This window comes from Salarias fasciatus, chromosome 7, assembly GCF_902148845.1.
Source record: "Salarias fasciatus chromosome 7, fSalaFa1.1, whole genome shotgun sequence".
NCBI classification, from domain to species: Eukaryota; Metazoa; Chordata; class Actinopteri; order Blenniiformes; family Blenniidae; genus Salarias; species Salarias fasciatus.
In genome coordinates this window covers 2,478,116-2,505,922 of record NC_043751.1, presented here as the reverse complement: position 1 = coordinate 2,505,922, position 27,807 = coordinate 2,478,116, and the positions used below count along the sequence as shown (strand labels likewise).

Genomic DNA, 27,807 nt, shown 5'->3' with positions numbered 1-27,807 from the left:
CAGGGTCATAGGTCAGTGGAGTCATTTTCAGACATGTGAGTCTGACTTACTGGACAGATTTAACAGCAGAGGGTGACAGGGTGACAGAAGACCTGAGCGTTAGCATCCACTGCTAAATACAGCGTGTTGGTCCACATCTGGAGCCCAGGGCCAGTCCTCTTCAGACTCCACCCGCCTCCGCCTCCTCTGTCTCCCTCTTTCTAGTTCCTGTCTGGGTTAATCCACACAGACAGCTGCTTCAGCCACGCTTTGATCTGAGCCCAGAGACGAGGTCAGGGACCAGGGACCAGGGGCTGGGGACTGAGGATCAGGGACCAGGGGCCGGGGACCGAGGATCAGGGACCAGGGGCCGGGGACCGAGGACCAGGGACCAGGGGCTGGGGACTGAGGATCAGGGACCAGGGGCCGGGGACCGAGGATCAGGGACCAGGGGCTGGGGACTGAGGATCAGGGACCAGGGGCCGGGGACCGAGGACCAGGGACCAGGGGCTGGGGACTGAGGATCAGGGACCAGGGGCCGGGGACCGAGGACCAGGGGCCAGGGGCTGGGGACTGAGGATCAGGGACCAGGGGCCGGGGACCGAGGACCAGGGACCAGGGGCTGGGGACTGAGGATCAGGGACCAGGGACCAGGGGCTGGGGACCGAGGACCAGGGGCCAGGGACCAGGGGCTGGGGACCGAGGACCAGGGGCCAGGGACCAGGGGCCGGGGACCAGGGGCCGGGGACCAGGGGCTGGGGACCAGGGACCGAGGACCAGGGGCCAGGGACCAGGGGCCGGGGGCCAGGGACCAGGAACCAGCTGCACAGAACAGGGCTGCCACAAACGATTATTTTTCCGATCAGTCGACTAATGACATCAATATCACTTGAATGTGAAACCTACAGTTTATGGCACCAGCATGAAGCGGCTCGGATGAACCCTCATTAGTTTCCAGCTTTAAGTGTTTGAGGTGTTTGCTAACTGAAAGTAAAGCCTTGTCAAACGTTGCATGCCGTTTCGTCTCCATCCGGGTGGTGAAGTGGGATCTGCCTGGTAGGTAGTTGTCATGATAATCCGGGTTCAACTGTTTGATCATCTGTTTAAACCCTTCCTGGTCCACCATGGACAGGTCTCATGTCCGTCACCATGGTGAGAATGGGCTCCGTCGGGACATTTGCTTGCTGAGGGGTGCAGCTAACTGACTTTGAAACAAAGTCGTCCATTGAAGAAGAACGCACTTTTGTGGCACCGAAACAAAACATTAGCCTGACATCCCTTCTTATTAAAACACATCACTGTTAGAACGTTACAGGAAACATGAAATGTGTGCTAAAGGCAGCTAATGAATCGTCACCGCTAATGCTAACGTCGGCAGCTATATAAATAGCAAGTTAGCCCTCTGTGCTAATATTACTAGCTGACCGAGACGACGGTCCCTCTTCATCTTTGCCACGAGCCACGACGTGCTTCTGTCCAGGGGCTCGTGCATCGCAGGCAGGTTCTGTCCTGCAGATACTGCAATGCACACTTTTCTCTGAACTTTTCTTCTACTGCTGCCACACTTTGAGCTCCGCTGCCGGGGGGTAGCCATGACACCAGAGCCCGTCTGGTGTAAACTAACGCTAACACAGTTACCACGACTGTGCAGGTGTGTCTGGGACAGAAGGCAGACCCGCAGTGGAAGCTGCCGTTTTGAGACAAAAGCAAAGATTTAAAAAAACAAAAAGACGTGTCGACTATTAAATTAGTTGTCGATTATTTTAATAGTAGTAATAATCGTGATTAGTCAACTAATCGTGGCAGCTCTAGCACAGAACCAGGACCAGGGATCAAGTCAGGATGTCTGGGTTATCCTGGTTCAACTAATCCAGGATCCAGTTACACAAAAGTAGGACACGATCAGGATCCAGTCTGCTCCAGACCAGGTCCAGGATTCAATCTGCTCCAGACCAGGTCCAGGATTCAGTCTGCTCCAGACCGGGTCCAGGATTCAGTCTGCTCCAGACCGGGTCCAGGATTCAGTCTGCTCCAGACCGGGTCCAGGATTCAATCTGCTCCAGACCAGGTCCAGGATTCAGTCTGCTCCAGACCGGGTCCAGGATTCAATCTGCTCCAGACCAGGTCCAGGATTCAGGATTCATTGTCGATCAGTGTACCCCACCTCGTACAATCGGCTCTGAGTGAAGCAGATTATACGGGCGCATGTAAACATGCCTGTTGTGTAGCTTGATCAGGAGCCAGAGCAGACAGACAGGAGGCTGACGGTGGACAGACAGACAGGAGGACAGGGAGAGGACTGTCTTCAGCTGCTCCCTGCAGAGCGCCGCTGCCGGTCAGCGATCTTCAGACTGTTGGAGGTGTCGGCTGTGTGAAGCTCTGCTTCGTCCTGCTTTGATCCAGAATAACAGACGATCTGCTTCATCTGTTGAGTTCACCAAGCATTCCTCCACTCAGCTTCTGTCCCAGAGCCATGTCCTCTGGCGGACTGGACCCGTCAACCAGGAGTCCCGGAGGATGTTATGAGTCCTGACACAGGCTGGAGTGGACCAGAGCGAGATCCAGGTGGTCCCTGAACCTGGACATGTCTTCTTCCTGGGGGCGTCACGTTGCCGTCTTTCAGAGAGGAGCGTTTTGTCCCAGCGCCGTCTTCACAGCATGTCCTCTTTCTGCCACGCAGCAGTGTCCACCCCTGGTCCAGACTGAGCTTTGACTTGTCAGACGGCCTGTTTCTGCCTCGCTCACCTGTGGCAGCAGCTGGAACTTTCACGGCTGTTTTCTGAGGACTGTGCACGTTGACTTTTCTTAGGCTGAAGCAGCAGGAGACGGACGCAGACGTCCAGGCTGAGACATGTGACAGCTAGCTGCAGCAGCTGACAGGGACGGTGCTGATGTTCATGCCCTGTACTAGAATGCTGGCAGGTCCTCCAGCTCTGCTCTAGAACCTTCAAGGCCTTCTGCACCACACAGCAGCTGGAATATTCTCCCATGTACCTGATATCATTGATGTTCTGCCTTTCTTTCTTTTTCTCTGTTTTTTGAACGTTGGACTTAAAGTTTCCACTACTACTAAATATTAGTATTAGTGAACTTCAGTTCTCGGAGCTGAGGTTCATCTCTACTTTTTGACTGTTGCCATATTTCAGTGGCTAACTAACGTATCGGCCCGAATATAAGACTATATACTTTTTTCCAGAAACTGTATTCTCCAGTACGGGGTGGTGCTATAATCGAGGACTAGATTGTCGTTACACATCCGCGCCGCTAGATGGAGCCACAGTACCGGTGACCAGGAAGCGAATGGAGCGTCACAGTCACATGACGTCTGTGGTCACAGTGATGTGATGAAAGCTGGAGGAACGTGACCATCTGGAAGGAAGGAGCTGGAGCGCTGGACCAGCGAGCAAACAGAGGAGACGTTTAAACTGATGGTTCAACGCTGCAGAGTCAACAAACTACTGCCAAGCAGCCAAGATACATTAGACTGAATTATTAATGCTATGAAGCTGAATAGAACTTGAATGTGATGGTTATGAAGTTATTTACTCATTAATGCAGTTATTGAACCTTTGAGGCTCTGATTTGTTGCTTCTTCACTGAGTCACGGCCTCAGATTTTGAGAAAGAGAATATAGTTTTTATTTAGTACTGCAGTAATATTTCTGGATCTTAAATCACATGAAGTGTTGTCTCTGTTGAGTTTTCCTAGAATAATTGTACAATAAAAAGTTGTTTTATGAGTAACCTTATTGTCTTCAACATATTTTTATTTTCACAAAATTATATTTGAAAATTATAATTAGAGTTGTTTTAAATTCGGGCCAATATGGTAAAAACCACAGCCCTGTTGAACAGCAGAGCTCAGTGGTCTGGTCAGTGGGTCCCTCCTGGATCCTGAAACCTGGTCTCAGAGACGGGACCCAGACGGGACCCAGACGGGACTGGTCCCTCTTAAGCGTCAGTCAACATGGCGGCACTGACAAAGGCGTCGGGTCGTTCGTGCTTGCTCGGTTTGGTTCTTCCTGGTAGCTTTTACATGCTAACGTGCTAGCATTCTGACCGTCCCACAGGAGCCCCCCCACCCGCCGTCTGAGCTGTGTCCAGCGTAGTCCTGTGGAGGCTGTAGAATCCGGTCCGGTCCGTCCTGTCAGAGGGATTCCGGAGTCCGGTCTCCGGTCTCCTCTGGGATGAGTTTAGTCTGGACTGGCGGATCATCAGGGTCTCTGTTCAGCTGCTGTCCCGGCTCCAGCGGCCGTTCAGGCTGGACTCTCATGAGACCTGTGCTGTGGATCCAGGTCAGAACAGGCTTCATGGTCTGAGCTGAAGGATCCTTACTGACCCATGGAATCCATCTGATCCGTCTGTGGCTCATTAGAGCTCCAGCCATGCTGTGGTCTGTTCACTGTGGCGATAAAGACCTGGTCCCTGTCTGATGAGGTCCAGATCAGCCTGAACAGACCACCCTTCCTCCGTCTCAGCTGGTTTTCGGCTCATGCTGATCGTCTGTATCTCTGGGCCTCTGGCACTGCTGGACCGTCAGCTGTGAGAGCTTTCTCCAGGTGAGGAGCAGGACGGAGATCTGAGCCTCTGGTCTTTCTCAGAGGAAAAGGTGGATGTCAGAGCTGAGGAGGGAGGGAGGGAGGGAGGGAGGGAGGGAGGGAGGGTCCAGCTGTCCTGACCAGCTGCTCAGAGGGATGAATAGTCAGATGATCCCATCGTCTCCATATGGGCTTCAGTTCCCTCCATCAACACCCACCCTCTGATCCGTGCTCCCACCAGTTCTTTAACTCCACCTGTAGTTGGTTCCACTCTATTCTCTTTTCACCAGGAGGAGCAGAGCAACGTGTCCGTTTGAAGTACAGGACTGGAAGTACCATGAGCTTCCAGGAATGGTGGACCTGGGGTGACCTGATATGACCTGGGGTGACCTGATATGACCTGGGGTGACCTGAGGTGACCTGGTGTGACCCGATATGACCTGGGGTGACCTGATATGACCTGGGATGACCTGGTGTGACCTGGGGTGACCTGAGGCGGCTCGTCAGCAGTTTTCACTCTGTTGGCAGGAAGCAGGGCTGTGTGGACGGCTCCTGGCCGTGGAGGGAGGGAGCCTTGTGTCGGTTCCTTTCCCTCACTCTGCTGTGGATGTGGTGAAATCAGCTGTAATGACCGTGAAGATTAGAGCTGGCAGAGACGTGACTGCTGGTTTATCAGGCTCTGGTGAGCAGTGTGGGAAGGAAACATTCAGTCAGGAAGTTTCTCCTTTGCTTTAACTGCCAACATCAGCAGCGCTTCTTTTTTTTTTTTCCTGACACTTTAATCGTGACCAGGCTCTCAGAATACTTTTTCAGTACAGCGATCAAGGCAGCACTGCGTCAGAGTGAAGCCATTTCCTACCATTCAATAATGGCACAACGCCGCTCCACGGCCAGGGAGCGCCGCTCTGAAGGACGTGAAGGAGCAGAGTCCGAGCCTGCCTCCACCGTGACGTGAGGCTGGAAGTCCACGACTCTGCTTTAAGCTTCCATTTTCACATGAGAAATGAAGGAATCAGCTGCCGTCAGGAGCGTGAAGAACACTGCAGAATGAAACGATGGGTTTTGGAATGAGCCAGTGATTTGACAGAGGGGGGCGGTTCGAAGCGCCCGGTGCTACGCAGTCCGAATGACGGCTGACTGACCAGTGGACACACCGAAGGTGTTTCCCACAGAGCAGCGCTGCAGTGACGGCTGTATGAACTGGGGCTGCAGATAACGACTGTTGTTGTTGACTAAAGGTTGTTTTTCAATTAGTCACGGTCTGTGATGGGAGTGAATGTGCTTAAATATGGAACTGTGATAATCTGATTACTTTTCCCAGCGTTACCACCGTTACCATTACTGATGATCACATGAGGTGCCGCTCCTTTACTGTCATTCAGCGTTCAGCTGCTCGTTCGTCCTCTGGAGTCCAGATGAGCCGGAGGAGCAGGCAGTGTTCAGACCATAGATTGTATACAAACGGACAGACCTTTCCTGACGTCACCCACAGAGTTCCCAACCGCCGTTCTGAAGACTTCAGCGAGTCCAGCAGGACGTCTCCACATTGAATATTTGAAACCGGATGTAAATGTGATTGGTCCAGCCCGTCACGTGACCGCATCACGTGGACAGAGGAGGCGCTGTGATAGGGTGATGTATGCTGAACTTTAACTTGTAATATAAAATCAGCAGATGATTTGTGTGAAAATCAGAGTCTGGTGAAGCAGCAGGTTCTAGAAACTAGTGACAGAGACCAAAACATGTCCTGAAACCGGGCGCTTTATATGTTTATTTGCACTCTGAAAATCGTCATTTTGAATGGGTTCCAATGGGACCGGGGCTCTTTTTGAAACCAGCATCATCGCCCCCTGCTGGAATCTCTCTGGAATTACAGCTTTTTTGCACTTCCGCATTATCTTCATGTTTTATGAGCGGAGGCTGGCGCCTGGTTCAGAGACAATCAACCCTACAACTGCAGAGGGATTCATTTAGTCATTCATTCATTCATTCAGTCATTCATTACATATGATGCTTCTTCTTTTTTTTGGTTTGTTTTGTTAAAAAAAAAAGTTACTTTGTAACTGATACTTTGTTGCAACTCCTCAGTCAGGAAAGTTCTAAATGACATCATCATACAGAAAGAAGGAATCTTAGCGTTAGAGCAGATAGAGAGACAGCCGGTCCCCAGACCTGGACCCTGTCGTGGCCCAGCCGGTCCCCAGACCTGGACCCTGTAGTGGCCCAGCCGGTCCCCAGACCTGGACCCTGTAGTGGCCCAGCCGGTCCCCAGACCTGGACTACTTTAACTAACATGTGGCTCTATCAGGAGAAAACATGAGAAAGTCTTTGAGCCGAGCTGGGTTGGTGGAAAGACGGTTTCCATGGCAACCTGAGGTCAAACATCCCCTCAGATCCAGATTACTGTTCTCACAGCTCCAGCTACCCCGAGACACTGACGTCCATTCAACACAGAGTAGGGACAGAGCTCGAGTCCTGAAGACACAGCTGCCGTCCAGAGACCACACCACCGAGGACAGGCGCCTGGAGGACAACTGTCCAACTGCTCCCCCCCCCCAGACACCGCTCAGCCAGCCTCTGCTCTCTGTCCATCATGAGGTCCAACCAGATGGACCGGCTGTCCTCATTCTGTCAAGACAGGAACCAGACGTCTTTCACTGTGTCCCTCTGTCTCAGATCACATCAGGGACCATCTGAGGATCAACTGATCAGGGTCACAGTGCTTCATGTCCTGTCCAGTCCTCCTCTGTCCTCTGTCCTCCGGAGTCGTCCATGGCAGAGGTTCCTCCAGGACGAAGCAGCAGAGCAGCTGACTTGCTGCAGGAGGACAACCTCAGGACGAGCGTCTCCACACCTGTGAAGTCGGACGCCAGTCCTGTGAGGACTGGCCCGGAGCTTCTGGAGACCACGAGAGACCAGCTGTGGTCCTCGTCCCTCTGAGGTCCTGGCTGTTCCACGGCTTCATCTCAGACGAGCTGCTCTGCTGCCGCTGGTTGCTGAACGCCGCTCTCTGATTGGACGGAGGCCCGGCGCCGCTCTGGCCTGGTTGGTCCTGGACTGCAGCGGTGGATCAGAGCTCCTCTTCTGTTATCAGCTCCCAGCGTTCCGCTCGTCACGACGGCTTCGGCGCCTCCGTCCATCAGAGCGCTCTTCTGCTGTCGCTTCACTTCCTCCATCGCCGATTCGTCAGGCTGGATTTCTGCGCAGTGAGCAAACTCCGCTCGCCGCCATTCTGATGACGCAGCAACAGCCGCACACACCGTCACACACACCCACGAGCCAGCGGTGTGTGTGTGGAGTCTGGGAGCAACAGCAGGCCGTGAGCCACGGTTTGAACCACCTCAGCTCCGGTTCTCCAGCCTACACCGTTGCTGCTCCTCTGGTTCCACAGTCTTGTCTGATCTGGGATCTGTGGGGGACTGAACCAGTGGCAGTCCTGGTTCTGACGTTCCTCCAGAGGGGGCGCTGTGGAGGAACCCTGCAGAACCCCCAGCCTGTTCTCCATCATCCATCATCCGTCCCAGTTCAGGGTCTCGAACCTGGAGCCTGTCCAGGAGGCACTGTGGTCAGATTCATTCAGGGTCAGTCATGAGTGACCTCTGACCTTCACCTCTCCCATTCTCCTCACACTGATTGGAGTGTGTGTGTGTGTGTGTGTGTGTGTGTGTGTGTGTGTGTGTGTGTGTGTCTCTCTCTGTCTAACAGCTGGACAATGTTGACGAGCAGGCAGCTCAGATCCGCCGGGAGCTGGACGGCAGACTGCAGCAGGCGGAGAGGATCTCCAGGGTGAGCGTTCTGCAGGTCGGGGTCAGGGTGGTGTGGGTCGGGGTCAGGGTGGTGTGGGTCGTGGTCAGGGTACTGCGGGTCAGGGTGGTGTGGGTCGTGGTCAGGGTACTGCGGGTCAGGGTGGTGTGGGTCGTGGTCAGGGTACTGCGGGTCGGGGTCAGAGTGCTGCAAGTCAGGGTGCTGCAGGTCGGGGTGCTGCAGGTCAGGGTCAGGGTGGTGTGGGTCGTGGTCAGGGTACTGCGGGTCAGGGTGGTGTGGGTCGTGGTCAGGGTACTGCGGGTCGGGGTCAGAGTGCTGCAAGTCAGGGTGCTGCAGGTCGGGGTGCTGCAGGTCAGGGTCAGGGTCAGGGTGCTGCAGGTTGGGGTCGGGGTCAGGGTGCTGCAGGTTGGGGTCGGGGTCAGGGTGCTGCGGGTCGGGGTCAGGGTGCTGCAGGTTGGGGTCGGGGTCAGGGTGCTGCAGGTTGGGGTCGGGGTCAGGGTGCTGCAGGTTGGGGTCGGGGTCAGGGTGCTGCGGGTCGGGGTCAGGGTGCTGCAGGTTGGGGTCGGGGTCAGGGTGCTGCGGGTTGGGGTCAGGGTGCTGCAGGTTGGGGTCGTGGTCAGGGTGCTGCAGGTTGGGGTCGGGGTCAGGGTGCTGCAGGTTGGGGTCGGGGTCAGGGTGCTGCGGGTCGGGGTCAGGGTGCTGCAGGTTGGGGTCGTGGTCAGGGTGCTGCAGGTTGGGGTCGGGGTCAGGGTGCTGCAGGTTGGGGTCGGGGTCAGGGTGCTGCAGGTTGGGGTCGTGGTCAGGGTGCTGCAGGTTGGGGTCGGGGTTAGGGTCCTGCAGGTCAGGGTGCTGCGGGTCGGGGTCAGGGTGCTGCGGGTCGGGGTCAGGGTGCTGCGGGTCAGGGTCAGGGTGCTGCGGGTCAGGGTCAGGGTGCTGCGGGTCGGGGTCAGGGTGCTGCAGGTCGGGGTCAGGGTGCTGCGGGTCGGGGTCAGGGTGCTGCGGGTCAGGGTCGGGGTCAGGGTGCTGCGGGTCGGGGTCAGGGTCAGGGTGCTGTGGGTTGGGGTCAGGGTGCTGCAGGTCGGGGTCGGGGTCAGGGTGCTGCGGGTCGGGGTCAGGGTCAGGGTGCTGCGGGTTGGGGTCAGGGTCAGGGTGCTGCAGGTCGGGGTCGGGGTCAGGGTGCTGCGGGTCGGGGTCGGGGTCAGGGTGCTGCGGGTCGGGGTCAGGGTCAGGGTGCTGCGGGTCGGGGTCAGGGTCAGGGTGCTGCGGGTCAGGGTCAGGGTGCTGCGGGTCAGGGTCAGGGTGCTGCGGGTCGGGGTCAGGGTGCTGCAGGTCGGGGTCAGGGTGCTGCGGGTCGGGGTCAGGGTGCTGCGGGTCAGGGTCGGGGTCAGGGTGCTGCGGGTCGGGGTCAGGGTCAGGGTGCTGTGGGTTGGGGTCAGGGTGCTGCAGGTCGGGGTCGGGGTCAGGGTGCTGCGGGTCGGGGTCAGGGTCAGGGTGCTGCGGGTTGGGGTCAGGGTCAGGGTGCTGCAGGTCGGGGTCGGGGTCAGGGTGCTGCGGGTCGGGGTCGGGGTCAGGGTGCTGCGGGTCGGGGTCAGGGTCAGGGTGCTGCGGGTCGGGGTCAGGGTGCTGCGGGTCGGGGTCAGGGTGCTGCGGGTCGGGGTCAGGGTGCTGCGGGTCGGGGTCAGGGTGCTGCGGGTCGGGGTCAGGGTCAGGGTGCTGCGGGTCGGGGTCAGGGTCAGGGTGCTGCGGGTCGGGGTCAGGGTCAGGGTGTTGCAGGTTGGGGTCAGGGTGCTGCGGGTCGGGGTCAGGGTCAGGGTGCTGCGGGTCGGGGTCAGCATGGACGACTAAAGACTGGTCATCCAGTCCACTACTCACACTTACACAACAGAAGCGTCTCCAAGGAGCTGCTCACTGAAGGAAGGCCACAAATTAAAACCAGTCAGTGACACAATAAAGTCAGACAGAGGAACCTGCAGGGTCACAGCCAGGGAACAAAAATAGGTCTTGAGACGAGAAGCCTCCGTGGAGGGGGAGGGGGAGGGGGAGGGGCGCCCCCCCGGTTACATATAAGAAAAAAACTAAATAATGGATTCCTGAAGGTTTGCAGGATAAAAACTACGTTCCCTACAGTCCAGCACAGAAGAGCCAGAGAGCAAGAGTCAGAAGGATAAAGACGAATCGTCCGAACAGGAAGGAAGCAAGAGGAAGAAAGAATAGTGCGACGAAGGTGACCTGCTGACTGTAACTGTTTTATGAAAAACACCTCATCTGCATTTTGGATAGCTTTGTAGAGAAAGGCTCTAAACTTTCAGCAAAGCCAAGCCTTCATAGTGAGTCACACCAACAGGGTTTTTGTTGTTCAGGTAGAGAGAAAACATCAGTTTTTTCAAAAGTTGTGCAGATAAAGCTGGTATTTCTGATTCCACAATTTACAAAAACTGCAGAAAAAGATATTACCGAGTTGGACACATTCATTCTTATTACATCTTTATGTAACCAGGCTGAAGCCTCGCTGAGGCGCGACTGGTTCAGGAGGCCGGCAGCAGCTCCTCACGGTTCTTCGAGTGGAGCACCCGATAATATAATGACTTCCTGGAAATAATGAAACCCCATGATGTAAAAACTAGTACCGTATCGGCCCGAATATAAGACGACTCTGATTATAAGACAACCCCTTTTTTTCAAACATCATTTTGTGAAAACAAAAATATGTTGAAGACAATAAGGTTACTCATAAAAGATCTTTTTATTGTACAATTATTCTAAACTCAAAAACTCACGACAGAGATAACATTTCACGTGATTAAGATTAAAAAAAATATTACTGCAGTATTAAATAAAAAAATATATCCTCTTTCTCAAAATAAGTAATTAAGAACCTCAAAGGTTCAATAACTGCATTAATGATGTAACTACAGTTGCCAACCGTTCCTTCATAAACAGAATCGTTCCGTATTTGGACGTAAAAGTGTGCGTTCCGTGTTGAGCTGAAAAGGAACGCACTTTGTTCTGTATTTTTGTGAGAGTCAAAACGTGAGCAGTGGAACATGCACTTTTTTTTTTTTAAAACTTGCGGTAAATTGTTCACCGGCTCTCTGACGTTCTGTGACCAATGAGCTGACAAACAGGGCTCAACAACACAGAATCACTCTGAGCTCATTGGTCAAAAAAAGACTGTTCCGAGGCTTCAGCAGCTCATTGGCCAGTAGTCAGTTCGTCACAGAGCCCATGGAAGAAGTAAATCACAACATGAAAGCAGCAGCATGGCTTCCAGAGACATGTCAGTTTGTGCCGTTTCCATATCAGATATATCATGTTTAGTTCATTGATGTGTGTCTGCTGCTGCAGACTGTGGAGTGTTTTCAGTTTAGAAACGGAACCTTGTTGGTTTTTCTGTTCAGAAAGTTTTTCAGTTTTGATTTTGCACTTTTTTAGTTGAAAATAAAAAAGAACATGTTAAAATCCAGAAGAGACAGCAGCTGTTTGATGTTATTTTGCACACTTAGCAATAAATATAGAATAGAATAGAATAGAAGACTTTATTAATCTCACAGTGGAGAAATGTACAGGTGTATCGGCTCATAGAACACACAGCAGGGTGCAAAACTAATGAATGGTGCAATAATTAACAAGTAACAGTGCAAATCATAGTAGGACTGATAATAGAAGCTAAAGACAATGAAGATCTAACTGTATGTCCAACAGGGAATATATAATATATACAATATATGCAATACAAGATGCAATATACAATGCAATATATAACTATACAGTATGATATAATATGTACAATATGTTTTAGCAGAGTGAATGGATACAGCAGAGTGAATGGATGATAAAGTGTCGCTGAATTTCTTAAGGGGGGGTGCAGGATACTATAATGTCCAGGATTATTGCTCATATTCTACACAGTAGAACTGTACAGTCTGACAGCGGTGGGGATGAGAGGCCTGTGGTAGCTCCTTCCTGCTCTGAGGGTCTCAGTCTCCTCTGAAGGAGCTGCTGAGCTGCTCTGCCGTCCGGTGCAGTGGCTGAGAGCTGCTGTCCATCATGATGATGATACTGGAATGATAACTGTCTCACTGTAGGCCTCAAATACAAACTGATCAAGAGTTATTACAGTCTTGCTACTGTAGGTGTGATGCAGTAGCCTAATGTGTTTTTATAGTCTGTAATAGGTATAACTGTGGCAAAATGCTGTTATACATGCGTTTTGACCCCCAAAAAACCCAGTTTTTTTCAGCTGCCCGCGAGAGGCGTCCCTTATTTCAATCTCTGGGAGTTTGTCACGGGTGCAGGGTGGAAGGACCCAGGCGCAGGCAGCCAGGCGGGGTACAAAAGTGTTTATTGTCCAAAATAAGGGAATCCAGAACTCAAGGAAAACCGGGAACTCAGGAACAAAACAGCAAACGGAGCGGAGGTGCAGGCAGGGACATGGAGGCACACAGACAGACCCACAAGGAGCCGACAGGACGCACCTGGAGCACGGGACTTAAATACAGGGCAGGGCAGGTGAGGCACATCAGGGAGTAACGAGGGAGAACATGAGGGCAGACAAACAGAACAGGACCCCAGCGCCTTCACGAGGTCGCAGGGCACAGGGCGTGACAGAGTTGGCAACCCTAGATGTAAATAACTTTATAACCATCAAACTCCAGTTGTGTTCAGCTTCATGAACATGAATAACTCAGCCTCCTGGATGCTGGGTTCAGTCTGGCCTGTAGAGAACAGTTCTTCAGAGAGGAAGCAGCAGGTTTCAGCTGCTCTGAGCTTTTATTACTTTCTCCTGAAGGCTGTAAAACTGAAACCAACCAGATAAACATAGAAGTGAACAAACACACAAGATGTACCACAACATACATCACTGTCTGAAAACTAAACCAGTCAGTATTTAAAATCAGAGCCGCTAGCTCAATGCTAACTATTAATGGAAACGCCATTGACATGCTAACGGAATTAGCATCTGCGTTGAAACTTCAAAACAAACTGACAAACTCACAAGTATCAGTTCCACCTCCATCCTGAACATCAGCTGAGTATACTCGAGTACTGACAGGCAGGTATTCTGGATGCTGTTTGAAATGAAGCTTAGAAAAACCAGCAGCAGCCACACTGCTCAGTCTTCTTCTCTCACTGCTGCAGGCTGACTCTCTGTCCAGCTCACTAGCTCCCCCTAATGGGGGGCGGAGCCACTGCATGGAGCAGAGGCAGTCCAGCTCCCCGGGACTCTGGCTCCATCCAGTCCTCCATCAGAGCACCACCCCGTTTCTGAGAATACCGTTTCTGGAAAAAAAAATATCCTCTTATATTCGGAGCAATACGGTAATAAAATGTCCGGACTGATTTATTCCATTTTCAGGCAGGTCTTTTCTTTTCCAAACTGATCATGTAAAGCTGTCAGGTGCTACAGGGAATACAGAGTTCTGCCTTCAGTGTTTTGAGAATCTGAGCATGTTCTGTACTCAAAGAAAGAGAACGGCTGCTGGGTTAGACATCAGACCTTGAGCACCATCCAGCCTGATGTCCCAGATACTCAGGGACCTCCTGGTCCTGCTGAGTGCCTGATGGACTCCCCTCCTTGGGGCACCAGAGATCCAGCTCAGATCCACAGGAGCTCCTGAGCAGCCTGGAGACTCAGGCCCCTCTTCCCTGAATGCTCCTCTTCTCCTCAGTGTTCCAGCGGCCACGGCCTCCTGTGAAGCAGTCAGTCCAGAGAACACAGAGGCTTTCTGAACACACATCACAGCATCCTCCAGCAGCCCAGCAGAGCTGTTCTCGCTGTCAGGGCAGTAAGACCAGAGCAGACCCACCAGGGGGAGGCTGAGCAACACTGGAGAGGACCTGGGAGAGAGAGGAGCTAAGCAGCACTGCAGTACGGTGGCCGGGGTGGGCTGGACGCTGGCTCCCTGGACGGGTTCCAGAACTCAGCCCGATCCGCGGGCGTGGTGGTGAAGAGACGCTAACGACGGCTTTGTTTCCAGGAGAGGAGGTATCCGCGGTTCGTCTCGGCCGACATGGAGGCTCTGTACGTGGAGGAGCTGCGCTCGGCCGTCAGCCTGCTGATGGCCAACCTGGAGAGCCTGCCGGTGTCCAGAGGAGGCGCCGACTTCAGGCAGAGGCTCAAACGCTCCTCCGTCAACAGCTCCTTCCTGGACATGGACGAGGGAGACCTGCTGTCCAAGTCCGACGTGCTGCTGTCCTTCAGCCTGGAGGTTTGTCCCGGTCCGGACCTGGCACACATCAGGACAGAACCGCGGTCCGGACCCGGGTCATGTTCAGCCATGTAGAGAGACACCTCAGGGAGCTGCTGGACTCTCTAAACCTGCTCACATCCCAGCAGCGCACTGAGACGCAGACAGTAATAAAGACAGAATGCACCAGTGGCGTTCCTGGGAAGAAGAAAAATCAAATGCAAATTGTTAGAACAAAGTACATTTCTGAAAATGAGTTAAAAACTGAGTTCTAATAGAATGAAAGGTTTGTACTGATGGAGAAATGTCACTGAGAGAAACGGGTTCATGTTAGCCCGGCTCTGCACCTAGAGATCCCAGGCCCTGAACCCGGCCCTCTGGTAGCCTGTCAGCAGCCATGTGCAGAGACTCAGGATGGATGTGAATTTCAGGAGACGACAGAATGGAAAGAGTCTGAGGAGAAACGCTGAAAAGCAAGAGAATCTGAGGAAAAATACCTTAAGTGAAGGAAGATCATGAAGACAAAGACAAAATGCTGATATTTCAGAGGCAGTGTGAGGTTATGAGGGGGAAAGTCAGCCAACTCGTTTTATTTATCTAGTTTTTTTACAGAACACCTTGAACTGTCACAAACCTTTAAAAAACGATCCAGTCACACTCAGTACAGGCTGGAACTCCCACGGTCAGCCACAGCGCTCCACAAGGGCCAGCAGTGGGATCCGGGGCTGCAACATGGCCAGCAAGACCCTGGACCTCTGGCTGGTCCCGGCTGGTTCCAGCAGGTTTGAGATGGTTCCAGCAGCTTTTAGCTGGTTCCAGCTGGAGCTCCAGCAGGTTCTAGCAGGTTTGAACAGGTTCCAGCGGGTTTTGGTTCCAGCGGGTTTTGGTTCCAGCGGGTTTCAGATGGAGATTTCTTCCCAATAATTTAAAGCTGGTGTTTGTAGAATATGGAGCACTGTGAAAACAGAACCAGTGAAAGTGGAGAGGGAGTGCAGGCAGCCTGACAGCACGGCTGAGATGCAGCTTTCTTTTCAGTTAGTGTTGACCCCTCACTGCCGAGGTCTGGAGGAAGCAGGGGAAGCAGAGCGCACGAGACGAACCTCAGACTGATGAAGCCTGGCGTCCGTCTTGTGACCCTGTGAACCTTAATACATTTTATTTGTCATGCGCTTTACATTTCACGAGAAATCTCAAAGTGCTACAGAGCGAGATTAAAAACAATTGTCAAAGACAAAAATACAAAACAAAACAAGAAAAACATTTTAAAACTTCAAAGTCACTATAATAGAAACACAGTGGATCTAGTAGGCCTTGTTAAATAAAAATGTCTTGAGGCCCTTCTTTCCACAGTTCGCGGAGCCCTCAGGGTCTCGGGGAGAGCGTTCCACAGCCGGGGGGCCGCTGCCTGGAAGGCCCCGCCTCCCAGGGTGGAGAGTTTAGTCCGGGGGTGATGGAGGCAGTAGGAGGAGGAGGAGGAGGAGCGGAGGCTTGGTGTGGCGGTGTGGAGGGTCAGTAGTTCACGGAGATAGGCAGGGCAGTTCCATGGAGGCTCTGGTGAGCGAGGCGGCAGACTTTGTAGTGGATTCTGTATTGAATTGGCAGCCAGTGGAGGGTTTCAGTTTGGGTGTGATGTGATCGAATTTGCGCCTCCTGGTCAGGATCCGGCAGCACAGTTCTGAATGTGCTGCAGCTTTTGCAGACTCTTGGCAGGGATCCCGACGAGGAGGGCATGGCAGTAATCCAGCCTGGAGGAGATGAAGGCATGGACCAGCCTCTCAGCGTCTGGCTGGGAGAGGGAGGGGCGGAGTTTGGAAATGTTTTTGAGGTGAAAGAAAGAGATTTTACAGAGGTGGCGAATGTGGGTTTCAAAAGTGAGCTGAGGGTCAAAAAGATCTCTGAAGTGAATACGGCGATTAGAATGTAAACTGAAGTACATTCACCAAGAGACACAGTAGGGGGCGCTGTGCACCAAAGTTGTTGGTCGCAACCTGCTACAAAGAAGAAGAAGAAGAAGATCTCTGAACTGAAAACATCTTCTTCTTCTTTGTAGCGGGTGGCGACCAACAGCTTTGGTGCACAGCGCCCCCTACTGTGTCTCTTGGTGAATGTACTTCAGTTTACTTCCTGATCACCGTGTTCACTTCAGAGATCTGTAAAACCTCAGCATGTATTTTGCGACTTCGGGCTGTGGTGGAGGAGAGGCTGAGGGACCAGGAGGAAATATTGGTGAAACTAATGAGTTTTTGGACGATTAAAGCCGTTCTGGGAGTCGGCGCCACACATGCCCCATTGGCTAGCAGTATATGGAGGTCTGCAGCTCCACTATGGATCTAACTTTCTCCCGGACCCCTTTTCGGGTCAGAAAACCCTTCTGAGTGAGTAGATTGTTCTACATCTTTCTATAAACAACATGAAAACTGTTTAAACCGAAGTTATCCTTTAACAGAGGATGACAGGGAAATGTTATGACCAAAAATGGGAAGACTGCTGAGGGTGAGGGACTGAGTTTGATGAGTGGTACCAACCAGGATGGCTTCTGTTTTATAGCTGTTCAGCTGAAGAAAATTTTCAGACATCCATTCCCTTATCTCCTCCAGGCAAACACAAAGTGCTGACGGCAGAGTTGAGGGGAGTGTGGAGTTCATCTTTATGTATAATTGAGTGTCGTTGGCGTAGCAGTGAAATGAAACATTCTGTGACCAGCGGCTTGAGCCTCAGTAGCACCGAGCCGCTGTGGACCGGCAGCTGAGCCGCTGTGGACCGGCAGCTCTGAGCCGCTGTGGACCGGCAGCTGAGCCGCTGTGGACCGGCAGCTGAGCCGCTGTGGACCGGCAGCTGAGCCGCTGTGGACCGGCAGCTCTGAGCCGCTGTGGACCGGCAGCTGAGCCGCTGTGGACCGGCAGCTGAGCCGCTGTGGACCGGCAGCTCTGAGCCGCTGTGGACCGGCAGCTGAGCCGCTGTGGACCGGCAGCTGAGCCGCTGTGGACCGGCAGCTGAGCCGCTGTGGACCGGCAGCTCTGAGCCGCTGTGGACCGGCAGCTCTGAGCCGCTGTGGACCGGCAGCTCTGAGCCGCTGTGGACCGGCAGCTCTGAGCCGCTGTGGACCGGCAGCTCTGAGCCGCTGTGGACCGGCAGCTGAGACGTGTGACCTGTCCTCAGATCGTCATCGTGGAGGTCCAGGGCCTGAAGTCGGTGGCTCCCAACCGCATCGTCTACTGCACCATGGAGGTGGAGGGGGGCGAGAAGCTGCAGACGGACCAGGCCGAGGCCTCCAGACCACAGTGAGTCCCTCAAAGACCTCCCAGGTCTTTAAGAAGAGGTTCACTCAGTGATCCAGACTCTGAGGTCCTCAGGAAGAGATTCACTCAGTGATCCAGACCCTTGTGGTCATTTAAATGTAATGTTTGTTTGTCTTGGGGAAACTCAGGATTCTAATCATAGTTTCGAATGTTGGTTCTACTCTGTAAATTGTAATAATTTCCCTTTACTTAAAAAAAACAAACAAAAAAAACCCTCAAAATCCCCAAGTAAGGTCAATAATTAATTTAAAGTTTTTAAAGCTGACAGTAACTGTGTTTGGACAACTCCAGTCACGGCAGTAAACCGGAGTGAAGTTAGCTCTCCATCATCAGTGAGCTGGACTATAAAATACCAGTTATGACTGCTTGAACTCTGAAGTGATGCTACTGAAGCAGTGCCAGTGAAAAACAATTATTCCTACAAATTAAATTGTTCACGTTACATGAGGAAACCGATGCTTTGACAGGTCCAAGTAAGTTGAACTTAACGTTGAACTTAACTCACGTTTGACCCGCTGACATGAGATGCATTCATCAGACATGTTAAAGGCGCTATCCGCAATTTTAATTTAACCACAACAAGAAAAATGCTTTTGACATCATGTCATGTAGTCCATGCTACATTTCTGTGAAAAAATAATCACACATTGTGTGATGCGTGTGTGCGTGTTTTGGATATCTGGCCCCGCAAAGCGCTGCCTGAGGATTCAGCGTGACGACATCTCTGCTCCAGTCACAGCGAAGCAGCAGTGGGGGGGGGGGGGGGGGGCGGAGCCAGGCCGCCTTCAGCGCGTGCACGGCACCGGTAAACAGACCAGCATGGAAGCTGACGGAGCAACAAGGTACTTTCTGCATTGAACATGTAGCGACAAGGTAACATCTGGTTTACCTGAGACGAAGCGGCCATTTATTTTGAACAAGCATCACAGTGTCTAAACCACCCACTGCTCCTCTGACCTTTGACCCCAGCAGAGGAGGAGAGGAGGGTCTTCTGAGAGGAGCAGGACGGGGGAGGAGGGGGAGAGGAAGCAAAGAAAGGAGGGAGGGAGGGAGGGAGAGAGGGAGGGATACTTTTGGGGGGTGTACTTTGCAGCATTTAAGCTCAATGAATTCAGATCATTTTTGAGCGGGGAGACGGTGATGGGTGAAGGACGCTCGGACATGCCGGACGCTCGCCAATTCCACCAGCCAGGCGGGCTCCAGGCGGGCGCTGTGTGGGCACCATGCGGGCTCCAGGCGGGCTCCAGGTGGGCTCCAGGCAGGCTCCAGGCGGGCGCTGTGTGGGCACCATGCGGGCTCCAGGCGGGCTCCAGGTGGGCTCCAGGCGGGCTCCAGGCGGGCGCTGTGTGGGCACCATGCGGGCACCAGGCGGGCACCATGCGGGCTCCAGGTGGGCTCCAGGCGGGCTCCAGGCGGGCGCTGTGTGGGCACCATGCGGGCACCAGGCGGGCACCATGCGGGCACCATGCGGGCTCCAGGCGGGCGCCATGTGGCTGTTAGTGCAAGTGGGAATTACTAATACAAAAAAAAGAAAAAAAAAAGAAAATCTGGAATGGCAACGATGAGGAGTGAGTTCTCGACATGCGCCCGCTCAGCTTTCCAAACTTTGGCCAACAGTCAGTCACAGTGTGGTCGTAATCCAGTTGTGCAGCGGTGTTAAGGACCTCCAGCTGTGTGCTGTGGGATTTCCCATCAGGCTCCTCATTTATCATCAGTGTCCATAAAAGGTTCTGAATTATCTCACCAATGAAACGTAGTCCATGTGGGTCGGAGCAGGAGCAGGTGGACACAAAGTGAGCAAGTTTAACCAAGATTCAATGACATGATCTGAAGTATTATTCAACATTTATTTATAGAGGAGTAACCCCTTGAGATGCATCATCTCGTTTTCAAGGGGTTCCTCTGAATGAAATGACAATTAACATAAGGAACATGGCATAAAAAAGGGCCAACCATAATAGTCATAATACAATGAATTGACAAGAGAACTAAACAAAACCAAAAATACAAAACACAACAATAACCACGCACACACACATACACACACACACACACACACAGCTGTCGTGAATCAACCAACCTCCCAGCCACTGCCACCACCGCATCATGCACAAAGTAAGACATATGGAACCATCAGACTCCATTATATTACAAATGTGTCTGTTTTTGGCATATAATACAGTTTTCAGCATAACATTGGTTTAAAAAAAAATAAATAAATAAAAAAAAAAAAATAAATAAAATAGATGGTAAAACACAGATATGTAAGAATATAAGGAAAAAAAAACACACACACACACACACAAAACAAGCACAACAAGATTAAGTAACAAAAGCATCAGTCTTAGAAGTCTTAGAAAGACTTAGAAAGTGAGTTGAGTCTGCAGACCGAAGAGAATCCTTGTGGAGCGGGGTACCTGGTCCAGGGCGGTGGACCACCAGAGCTGGGATGCAGACGGAATCAGGAAAGTTCAAATGACCGAGTGTTGAATCACCTGTCGTACACTGACCGGGGTGAAAGGTGGTTGTAGTCCCACACCGGGCCAGGTCTGAGGTCTGAGGTCCAGAGCTCATCAGGAGAGTGATCCTCACCCGGCACCGGCTCCCTGCCTCTGCAGACCACCCGGCACCGCCCGTCTGAAACAGGAAGCAGGAAATGGAACAAGCTCATGCCCCAAAGTGGCTGCAGGAGTGCAGAACATATAACGACACATTTACAATTTGTTTAAGTACAAAAATATCAGCATGTATCAAACTTGGACTCCTTACTGCTTGTAGTTCCACTGTTCGGCCTCTAGGTGTGGCTCTCCGCCGTGACCTCCACATGCCTCACTGCTGGAGGTGTTGGTGTCTTTCAGGTGGGGGACTCAGGGGGACTTCACCACCACTCACCCTCTGCCTTCGGTCAAAGTCAAGCTGTTCACTGAGAGCACCGGGGTCCTGGCTCTGGAGGACAAGGAGCTGGGTCGGGTGAGTACCGCCAACACAAAGACCTGGAGGGACTCTTCAGCCAACGCCGCTTCTTGTTGATGGATTTTCACAGACTGTATACTGAATTGAAGGCAGGAGCAGGAATTTTCTCCGGAAGCTTTTGGCCTTGATTCTCTGCAGACTCCCAGTCCTGTTTGGTCAGCTGTGGCTCCAGCTCCAGTCCGACGTCAGGAAACGAGAGCATTTTCATGAAAGTGGATTAAAACTGTTCAGACGGGCTCCATGCACACAGACTGGGATAGTTCTGCAATGGACGGCCCTCGGTTCAGACTGCAGGAACCTGACAGGAGTGAGACGTTTCAGGCCTGGAGCAGCGGCTGGTGTTCACACGGAGCTACTGGATCGGCCCGAATATAGGACCACTCTGATTATAAGGCGATAGCTATTTTTCAAATATCATTTTGTGAAAATAAAAATATGTTGAAGACAATAAGGTTACTCAGAAAACAACTTTTTATTGTAAAATTATTCTAGGGAAAACTCAACAGAGACAACACTTCGTGTGATTTAAGATCCAGAAATATTACTGCAGTATTAAATAAAAACTATATTCTCTTTCTCAAAATCTGAGGCCGTGACTCAGTGAAGAAGCAACAAATAAGAGCCTCAAAGGTTCAATAACTGCATTAATGAGTAAATAACTTCATAACCATCACATTCAAGTTCTATTCAGCCTCATGAACATTCATAATTCAGTCTAATATACAGGTCCTGCTCAAAAAATTGGCAAATTGTGACAAGGTACTGTTTTTTTCTGTAATGTACTGATAAACATTAGACTTTCATACATGTTAGCTTCATTACACACAACTGAAGTAGTTCAAGCCTTTTATTGTTTTAATGTTGATGATTTTGGCCAAAAAGTAAAGAAAAACCAACAATCCCTATCTCAGAAAGTTAGCATATTATGAAAAGGTTCTCTAAACGAGCTATTAACCTAATCAAGGAGTTCACTCTAAACACCTGCAAAAGATTCCTGAGGCCTTTAAAAACTCCCAGCCTGGTTCATGACTCAAAACCACATCCTGGGTCAGACTGCCGACCGGACTGCTGTCCAGAAGGACATCATGGACGCCCTCAAGCCAGGGGGTGAATATTAAACAATATTAAAATATTAAAACAATAAAATCCTTGAACTACTTCGGTTGTGCGTAATGAATCTAACATACATGAAAGTCTTATGTTTATCAGTACATTACAGAAAATACCAAACTTTATCACAATATGCTAATTTTTTGAGCAGGACCTGTATCCTGGCGGCTTGGCAGTAGTTTGTTGACTCTGCTGTGTTGAACCATCAGTTTAAAGTCGGCATCAAAACGTCTCCTCTGTTTGCTCGCTGGTCCAGCGCTCCAGCTCCTTCCTTCCAGATGGTCACGTTCCTCCAGCTTTCATCACATCACTGTGACCACAGACTTCATTTGCTTCCTGGTCACCGGCACTTTGGCTCCATCTAGCGGCGCGGATGTGTAACAACAATCTAGTCCTCGATTACAAGTGTAGTACGACTCCATTTTGGAGAATACAGTTTCTGGAAAAAAATATTGTCTTATAGTCGGGCCAATACGGTAGTTAGCAGTGGACTGTCTGCCAGATCTGAAAGAATAACTTCCAACTGATCGTTTCAGGTGATCCTGAACCCAACCACCAACGGACCCAAGCAGGCCGAGGTCCACCGCATGCTCGTCCCCAAGAGCAGCCAGGACACGGAGCTGAGGATCAGACTGGCCGTCCGCATGGACAAGCCCGCCAACATGAAGCACAGCGGGTGAGTGGCCGTTCCAGCTGCTGCCTGCAGGGGGAGCCACTCCAGAGCCGGAGTCCACTGTTTCTGTCAGTGTTGCTGGATCGTGTTCCCTTTGTTCCTCTCTGTTACTCACATCACAGTTTTCCAGTTTTAACAGGAGTTTGTTGCGAGGTTGAGGTTTGAGCTGGTCTTCTCTGAGGCGGCAGGCTTTTTGTTGTTCTGACTGGAAACAGTGGGTCAAATCTGGCAGCCCTGGAGAGGGTGTGTCGTTCTGGTACCATGCACAGATGTTCTCGTGGATTTATCGTTCTGGCTCGTAGAAATGCTGTCCAGCCACACCACACCTGTCTGAACCGCAGTCAAACAGTGGAAGAACTTCTCATGATGAAGGACATTTCTGCTGCAGCCTCTCCTGATTCATCGCTTCGTTTGTTTGTTTCCGTGAGAGAGACATTGAGTCGTGAACCTCATGTGACTCCGACCACCCTGACCCTCACTCAGGCTGACGGCTGTCTGGGTCCGGGTCCGGGTCCGGGTCCGGGTCCGGGCCCGGAGCTGTGGAGAACCGGCACAGAGCTGAGTTCAGCTGGACACTCCTCCAGACTGAACCGCAGACCGCTGCGTCCAGTGCAGTCTGGGCCACTTCCTGTCAGCTGTCTGATCAGCGCTGAATGGACGACACACCCGGGAGCACTGTAGTCCGTCAGCCACATTCACCCATTCACACACTCATTCACTCACCAGTGGAGGCAGCTGCCATGCAAGGCGCTAACTCATTATAAGTGATAATAACAAACATTTATTTCCAGACTGAGTGTTTTATTAAAAGAATGTAATCATAGTATTTCCTGTCTCCAGACTTCTACATTCACAGTTGGTCACAGTGACCCAGGATCTGTAGAGATTTAAATCAGGGCGTCTGAGCAGGAGCTTGTTTGAAATGCTTATGGCACCATGTTACGCTTTTTAATCATAAACTCCTGCGGTGGAAGGCGTGTTGGCCTTCGGCAGACGTGTGCTTGACTGTTGACAGATTCACCCCGTTCAGAATTTTCCTCCATTAAAAGTCAAAATCTGTCCAGGAAGTGGGGCGGCAGGAACAGGAAGTAAAAGCCTTGTGTGAGGAATGCTGAGTTTGTTGCTGTGCTGTGTTTTTGTGGGTTTCTTATTGTTCCTTCATTTGTTGTGTGATTGGAGCTCGTTGTGTGTTGGTATGATTCTGAAGACCCTCGGGATCAGAACAGCGGGAGCGGTGGGACTCTCTATGCGGCGTTGGACTCTTCTGCAGGACGGCTGCTCGGACACTGTGCTGGAGACAACGCACGGTTTGGACCGGACATGTTCTACCGGGACCGTCTGGACGGGTCCTGGACCGACGCTGAGCTGGAGCACTGGAGCAGCCTGGAGGAACTAACAGCAGCTCGGCCTCCTGGTGGAGGGCAGGAACCCGGAGAGGGAACCCGGAGAGGGAACCCGGAGAGGGAACCCAGAGCAGGAACCCAGAGAGGGAACCCGGAGCAGGCGCCCACAACAGGAACCCAGAGAGGGAACACGGAGAGGGAATTGGGAGAGGGAACCCAGAGCAGGAACCCGGAGAGGGAACCCGGAGAGGGAACCCGGAGAGGTCACCCGGAGACGGAACCCGGAGAGGGAACCCAGAGCAGGAACCCAGAGAGGGAACCCGGAGAGGGAACCCGGAGCAGGAACCCGCAGAGGGAACCCGGAGAGGGAACCCGGAGCAGGAACCCGGAGAGGGAACCCGGAGAGGGAACCCGGAGCAGGAACCCGGAGAGGGAACCCGGAGAGGGAACCCGGAGAGGGATCCCAGAGAGGGAACCCGGAGAGGGAACCCGGAGCAGGAACCCGGAGCAGGAACCCGGAGAGGGAACCCGGAGAGGGAACCCGGAGAGGTCACCCGGAGACGGAACCCGGAGAGGGAACCCAGAGCAGGAACCCAGAGAGGGAACCCGGAGCAGGCGCCCACAACAGGAACCCAGAGAGGGAACACGGAGAGGGAATTGGGAGAGGGAACCCAGAGCAGGAACCCGGAGCAGGAACCCAGAGCAGGAACTCGGAGAGGGAACCCGGAGAGGGAACCCGGAGCAGGAACCCGCAGAGGGATCCCGGAGCAGGAACCCAGAACAGGAACCCGGAGCAGGCACTCGGAGCAGGAACCTGGAGCAGGAACCCGGACTCTACAGGTTACTCCATGATCTCACACATTCAGCCACGCCCCCCCAGCTGAGGCTGGACTACCTGATGTGCTCTGGACCCGAAGTCCTGAAATGGGAAAACGTCTCTCCTGGCTCTCCTGACCTGTACCTGAACAGTCCGCCAGCTGGAACCATGCAGAGCTCCTGAACCAGCCGCCACCTGAGAGACGTCCACATCCCCACATTCACATTCCATGAATGGATGTCATCCTGGCTGCAGACCGGCGTGTTCCAGACCTTCTACTCCTTATAGTTGAAGAATCCAGCTGGAGTGTGAGTGTGGTCCTGAAGGCCGAAGCGATGAACGCTGGTCTGCAGCTGGTCGGCAGCTGGTTAGCAGCTGGTTAGCAGCTGGTCGGCAGCTGGTCGGCGGCTGGTTAGCAGCTGGTCTGCAGCTGGTCAGCAGCTGGTCAGCAGCTGGTTAACAGCTGGTTAGCAGCTGGTCGGCGGCTGGTTAGCAGCTGGTCGGCGGCTGGTTAGCAGCTGGTCAGCAGCTGGTTAACAGCTGGTTGGCAGCTGGTCTGCAGCTGGTTAGCAGCTGGTCAGCAGCTGGTTAACAGCTGGTTAGCAGCTGGTCGGCGGCTTGTTAGCAGCTGGTCAGCAGCTGGTCAGCAGCTGGTCGGCAGCTGGTCGGCGGCTGGTTAGCAGCTGGTCTGCAGCTGGTCAGCAGCTGGTTAACAGCTGGTTAGCAGCTGGTCGGCGGCTGGTTAGCAGCTGGTCTGCAGCTGGTCGGCAGCTGGTCGGCAGCTGGTCAGCAGCTGGTCGGCGGCTGTTTAGCAGCTGGTCAGCAGCTGGTCGGCAGCTGGTCGGCGGCTGGTTAGCAGCTGGTCAGCAGCTGGTCGGCAGCTGGTCAGCAGCTGGTCGGCGGCTGGTCAGCAGCTGGTCAGCAGCTGGTCGGCAGCTGGTCGGCGGCTGGTTAGCAGCTGGTCTGCAGCTGGTCAGCAGCTGGTCAGCAGCTGGTTAACAGCTGGTTAGCAGCTGGTCGGCGGCTGGTTAGCAGCTGGTCGGCGGCTGGTTAGCAGCTGGTCAGCAGCTGGTTAACAGCTGGTTGGCAGCTGGTCTGCAGCTGGTTAGCAGCTGGTCAGCAGCTGGTTAACAGCTGGTTAGCAGCTGGTCGGCGGCTTGTTAGCAGCTGGTCAGCAGCTGGTCAGCAGCTGGTCGGCAGCTGGTCGGCGGCTGGTTAGCAGCTGGTCTGCAGCTGGTCAGCAGCTGGTTAACAGCTGGTTAGCAGCTGGTCGGCGGCTGGTTAGCAGCTGGTCTGCAGCTGGTCGGCAGCTGGTCGGCAGCTGGTCAGCAGCTGGTCGGCGGCTGTTTAGCAGCTGGTCAGCAGCTGGTCGGCAGCTGGTCGGCGGCTGGTTAGCAGCTGGTCAGCAGCTGGTCGGCAGCTGGTCAGCAGCTGGTCGGCGGCTGGTCAGCAGCTGGTCAGCAGCTGGTCGGCAGCTGGTCAGCAGCTGGTCGGCAGCTGGTCAGCAGCTGGTCAGCAGCTGGTCGGCAGCTGGTCAGCAGCTGGTCGGCAGCTGGTCAGCAGCTGGTCGGCAGCTGGTCAGCAGCTGGTCGGCGGCTGGTTAGAAGCTGGTCAGCGGCTGGTTAACAGCTGGTCGGCAGCTGGTCAGCAGCTGGTCGGCGGCTGGTTAGAAGCTGGTCAGCGGCTGGTTAACAGCTGGTCGGCAGCTGGTTAACAGCTGGTCGGCAGCTGGTCAGCAGCTGGTTGGCGGCTGGTCAGCAGCTGGTCGGCGGCTGGTCCTCACTGCGCTGGAGAACAGCTGCCAGCTCGTTTCTGGGTTCTGGTTTCCAGAGTCCTTCTGTCCCTTCACTTCAGTGTTTGGAGAAACGGTAGCTGAAAGCTGGTTTTGGTTCTGGGTTGGCCTTGTATCTGCAGAGGAACAGCGCCACCTGCTGAATGAAGAAATAAACTGCGGCTGCAGCTCAGGAACAGTCTCAGTGACTGTCTTCTGCACAGCTGCTCAGATTCTACAGGTCCGGCAGTTTGAGGAATGTGTTGATAACAAGTGCAGATTGAATCAGATTAATTCGGTCCACCGATCCTCAGCTCGCCGCTGTGAGGAAGAAGGTTCCTTTCATCCCATTCAGCCAGATGTTTTCAGACGAGATGAACGTCGCTGCTGTGCAGCACTCTGGTGTCCCCGGCAGAGGAGAAGCTGGTGAGTGTTCTGAAGACGTCTGTGCTGCTGTCCCGTGGCGGTCTTACCCAGATGAGGGCGTCCCTCCTCCAGACCCTGTCCCTCCTGCCTGGACCCACTCTGTCTTCGGCAGGGACTTGAGGGACAGGCTGTCTCTGGTAACCGACTCAGTAGATGAGGACAACATGAGGGCTGAGGACAGGGGAGACACGAGACATCCTGACAGTGAGACATTCAGTCAGTCCAGCAAGTCCCTCCCACTCGTGTCCCTGCCGCACTACAGAGAATCCTGCTCCATGGTCTGCACCTGTACCCGACCCGTACTGCTCAGAACCGACCCGTACTGCTCAGAACCGACCCGTACTGCTAAGAGAACTCGTACCGTCTGGGACCGCCGGTCCCGGTCTGCTCGGTACCGTCTGGGCCCGCTGGTACCGTCCCCCCCCAGCAGAGCCGGTGGGGACCAGTCCGCTGCCTCTGAGCTTCAGACTGAAACGTCCACTCCACATTCCAACCCATCTGGATGTCTCCACTCTGAAGACCAGGTCCTCCTCCTGGACCCTGAGCCTGATCCGTCCTGCCGGTTTTCATGTTCAGCGCGTTTTGTTTCACTGCAGCGCCCCGGGTTTGGTTTTGGGTCTGCTCTGGCCGGGCTGTCTGACTGAAGCGGTTCTGAATGGATTTGGAAAAGGCTTCTGTTGTAGTGCTGTGTTTGGACCAGTAGATGGCGGTGGAGTTCCGGTTCAAACCTGCAGCTGTGGAGCAGGACGTTGTCCCCCAGCTGGTCCTGATGCTGAACAGGCTGTCCTGAGCCGCTGGTCCCTCAGGATGTCCAGCTCTGGACGTCTGGAGTCTTTCTCTGTGTTCAGTGTCTCTGTTGTATGACGATGCTTTTCTAATGGCTGGTGTTGTTTTCAATTCACTCCCATAGTAACACCCCCACCCCC

At 53.2% G+C, this 27,807-nt stretch overlaps 1 protein-coding gene across 5 annotated transcripts in view; it reads left to right on the top strand.

Annotated features, from left to right (window-relative positions):
• cadps2 (Ca++-dependent secretion activator 2) overlaps positions 1-27,807 on the top strand; it is a 219,114-nt gene that overhangs the window by 68,121 nt on the left and 123,186 nt on the right. For 4 of the 5 annotated variants that reach the window (XM_030097247.1, XM_030097245.1, XM_030097244.1 and 1 more), the window contains exons 4-8: positions 8,222-8,302; positions 14,260-14,490; positions 17,629-17,750; positions 20,627-20,738; positions 22,388-22,527. In XM_030097247.1, coding sequence (XP_029953107.1) covers positions 8,222-8,302; positions 14,260-14,490; positions 17,629-17,750; positions 20,627-20,738; positions 22,388-22,527 — 686 coding nt within the window. The remainder of the gene's footprint in view (positions 1-8,221; positions 8,303-14,259; positions 14,491-17,628; positions 17,751-20,626; positions 20,739-22,387; positions 22,528-27,807) is intronic. The other variant, XM_030097248.1, reaches the window with a different exon arrangement.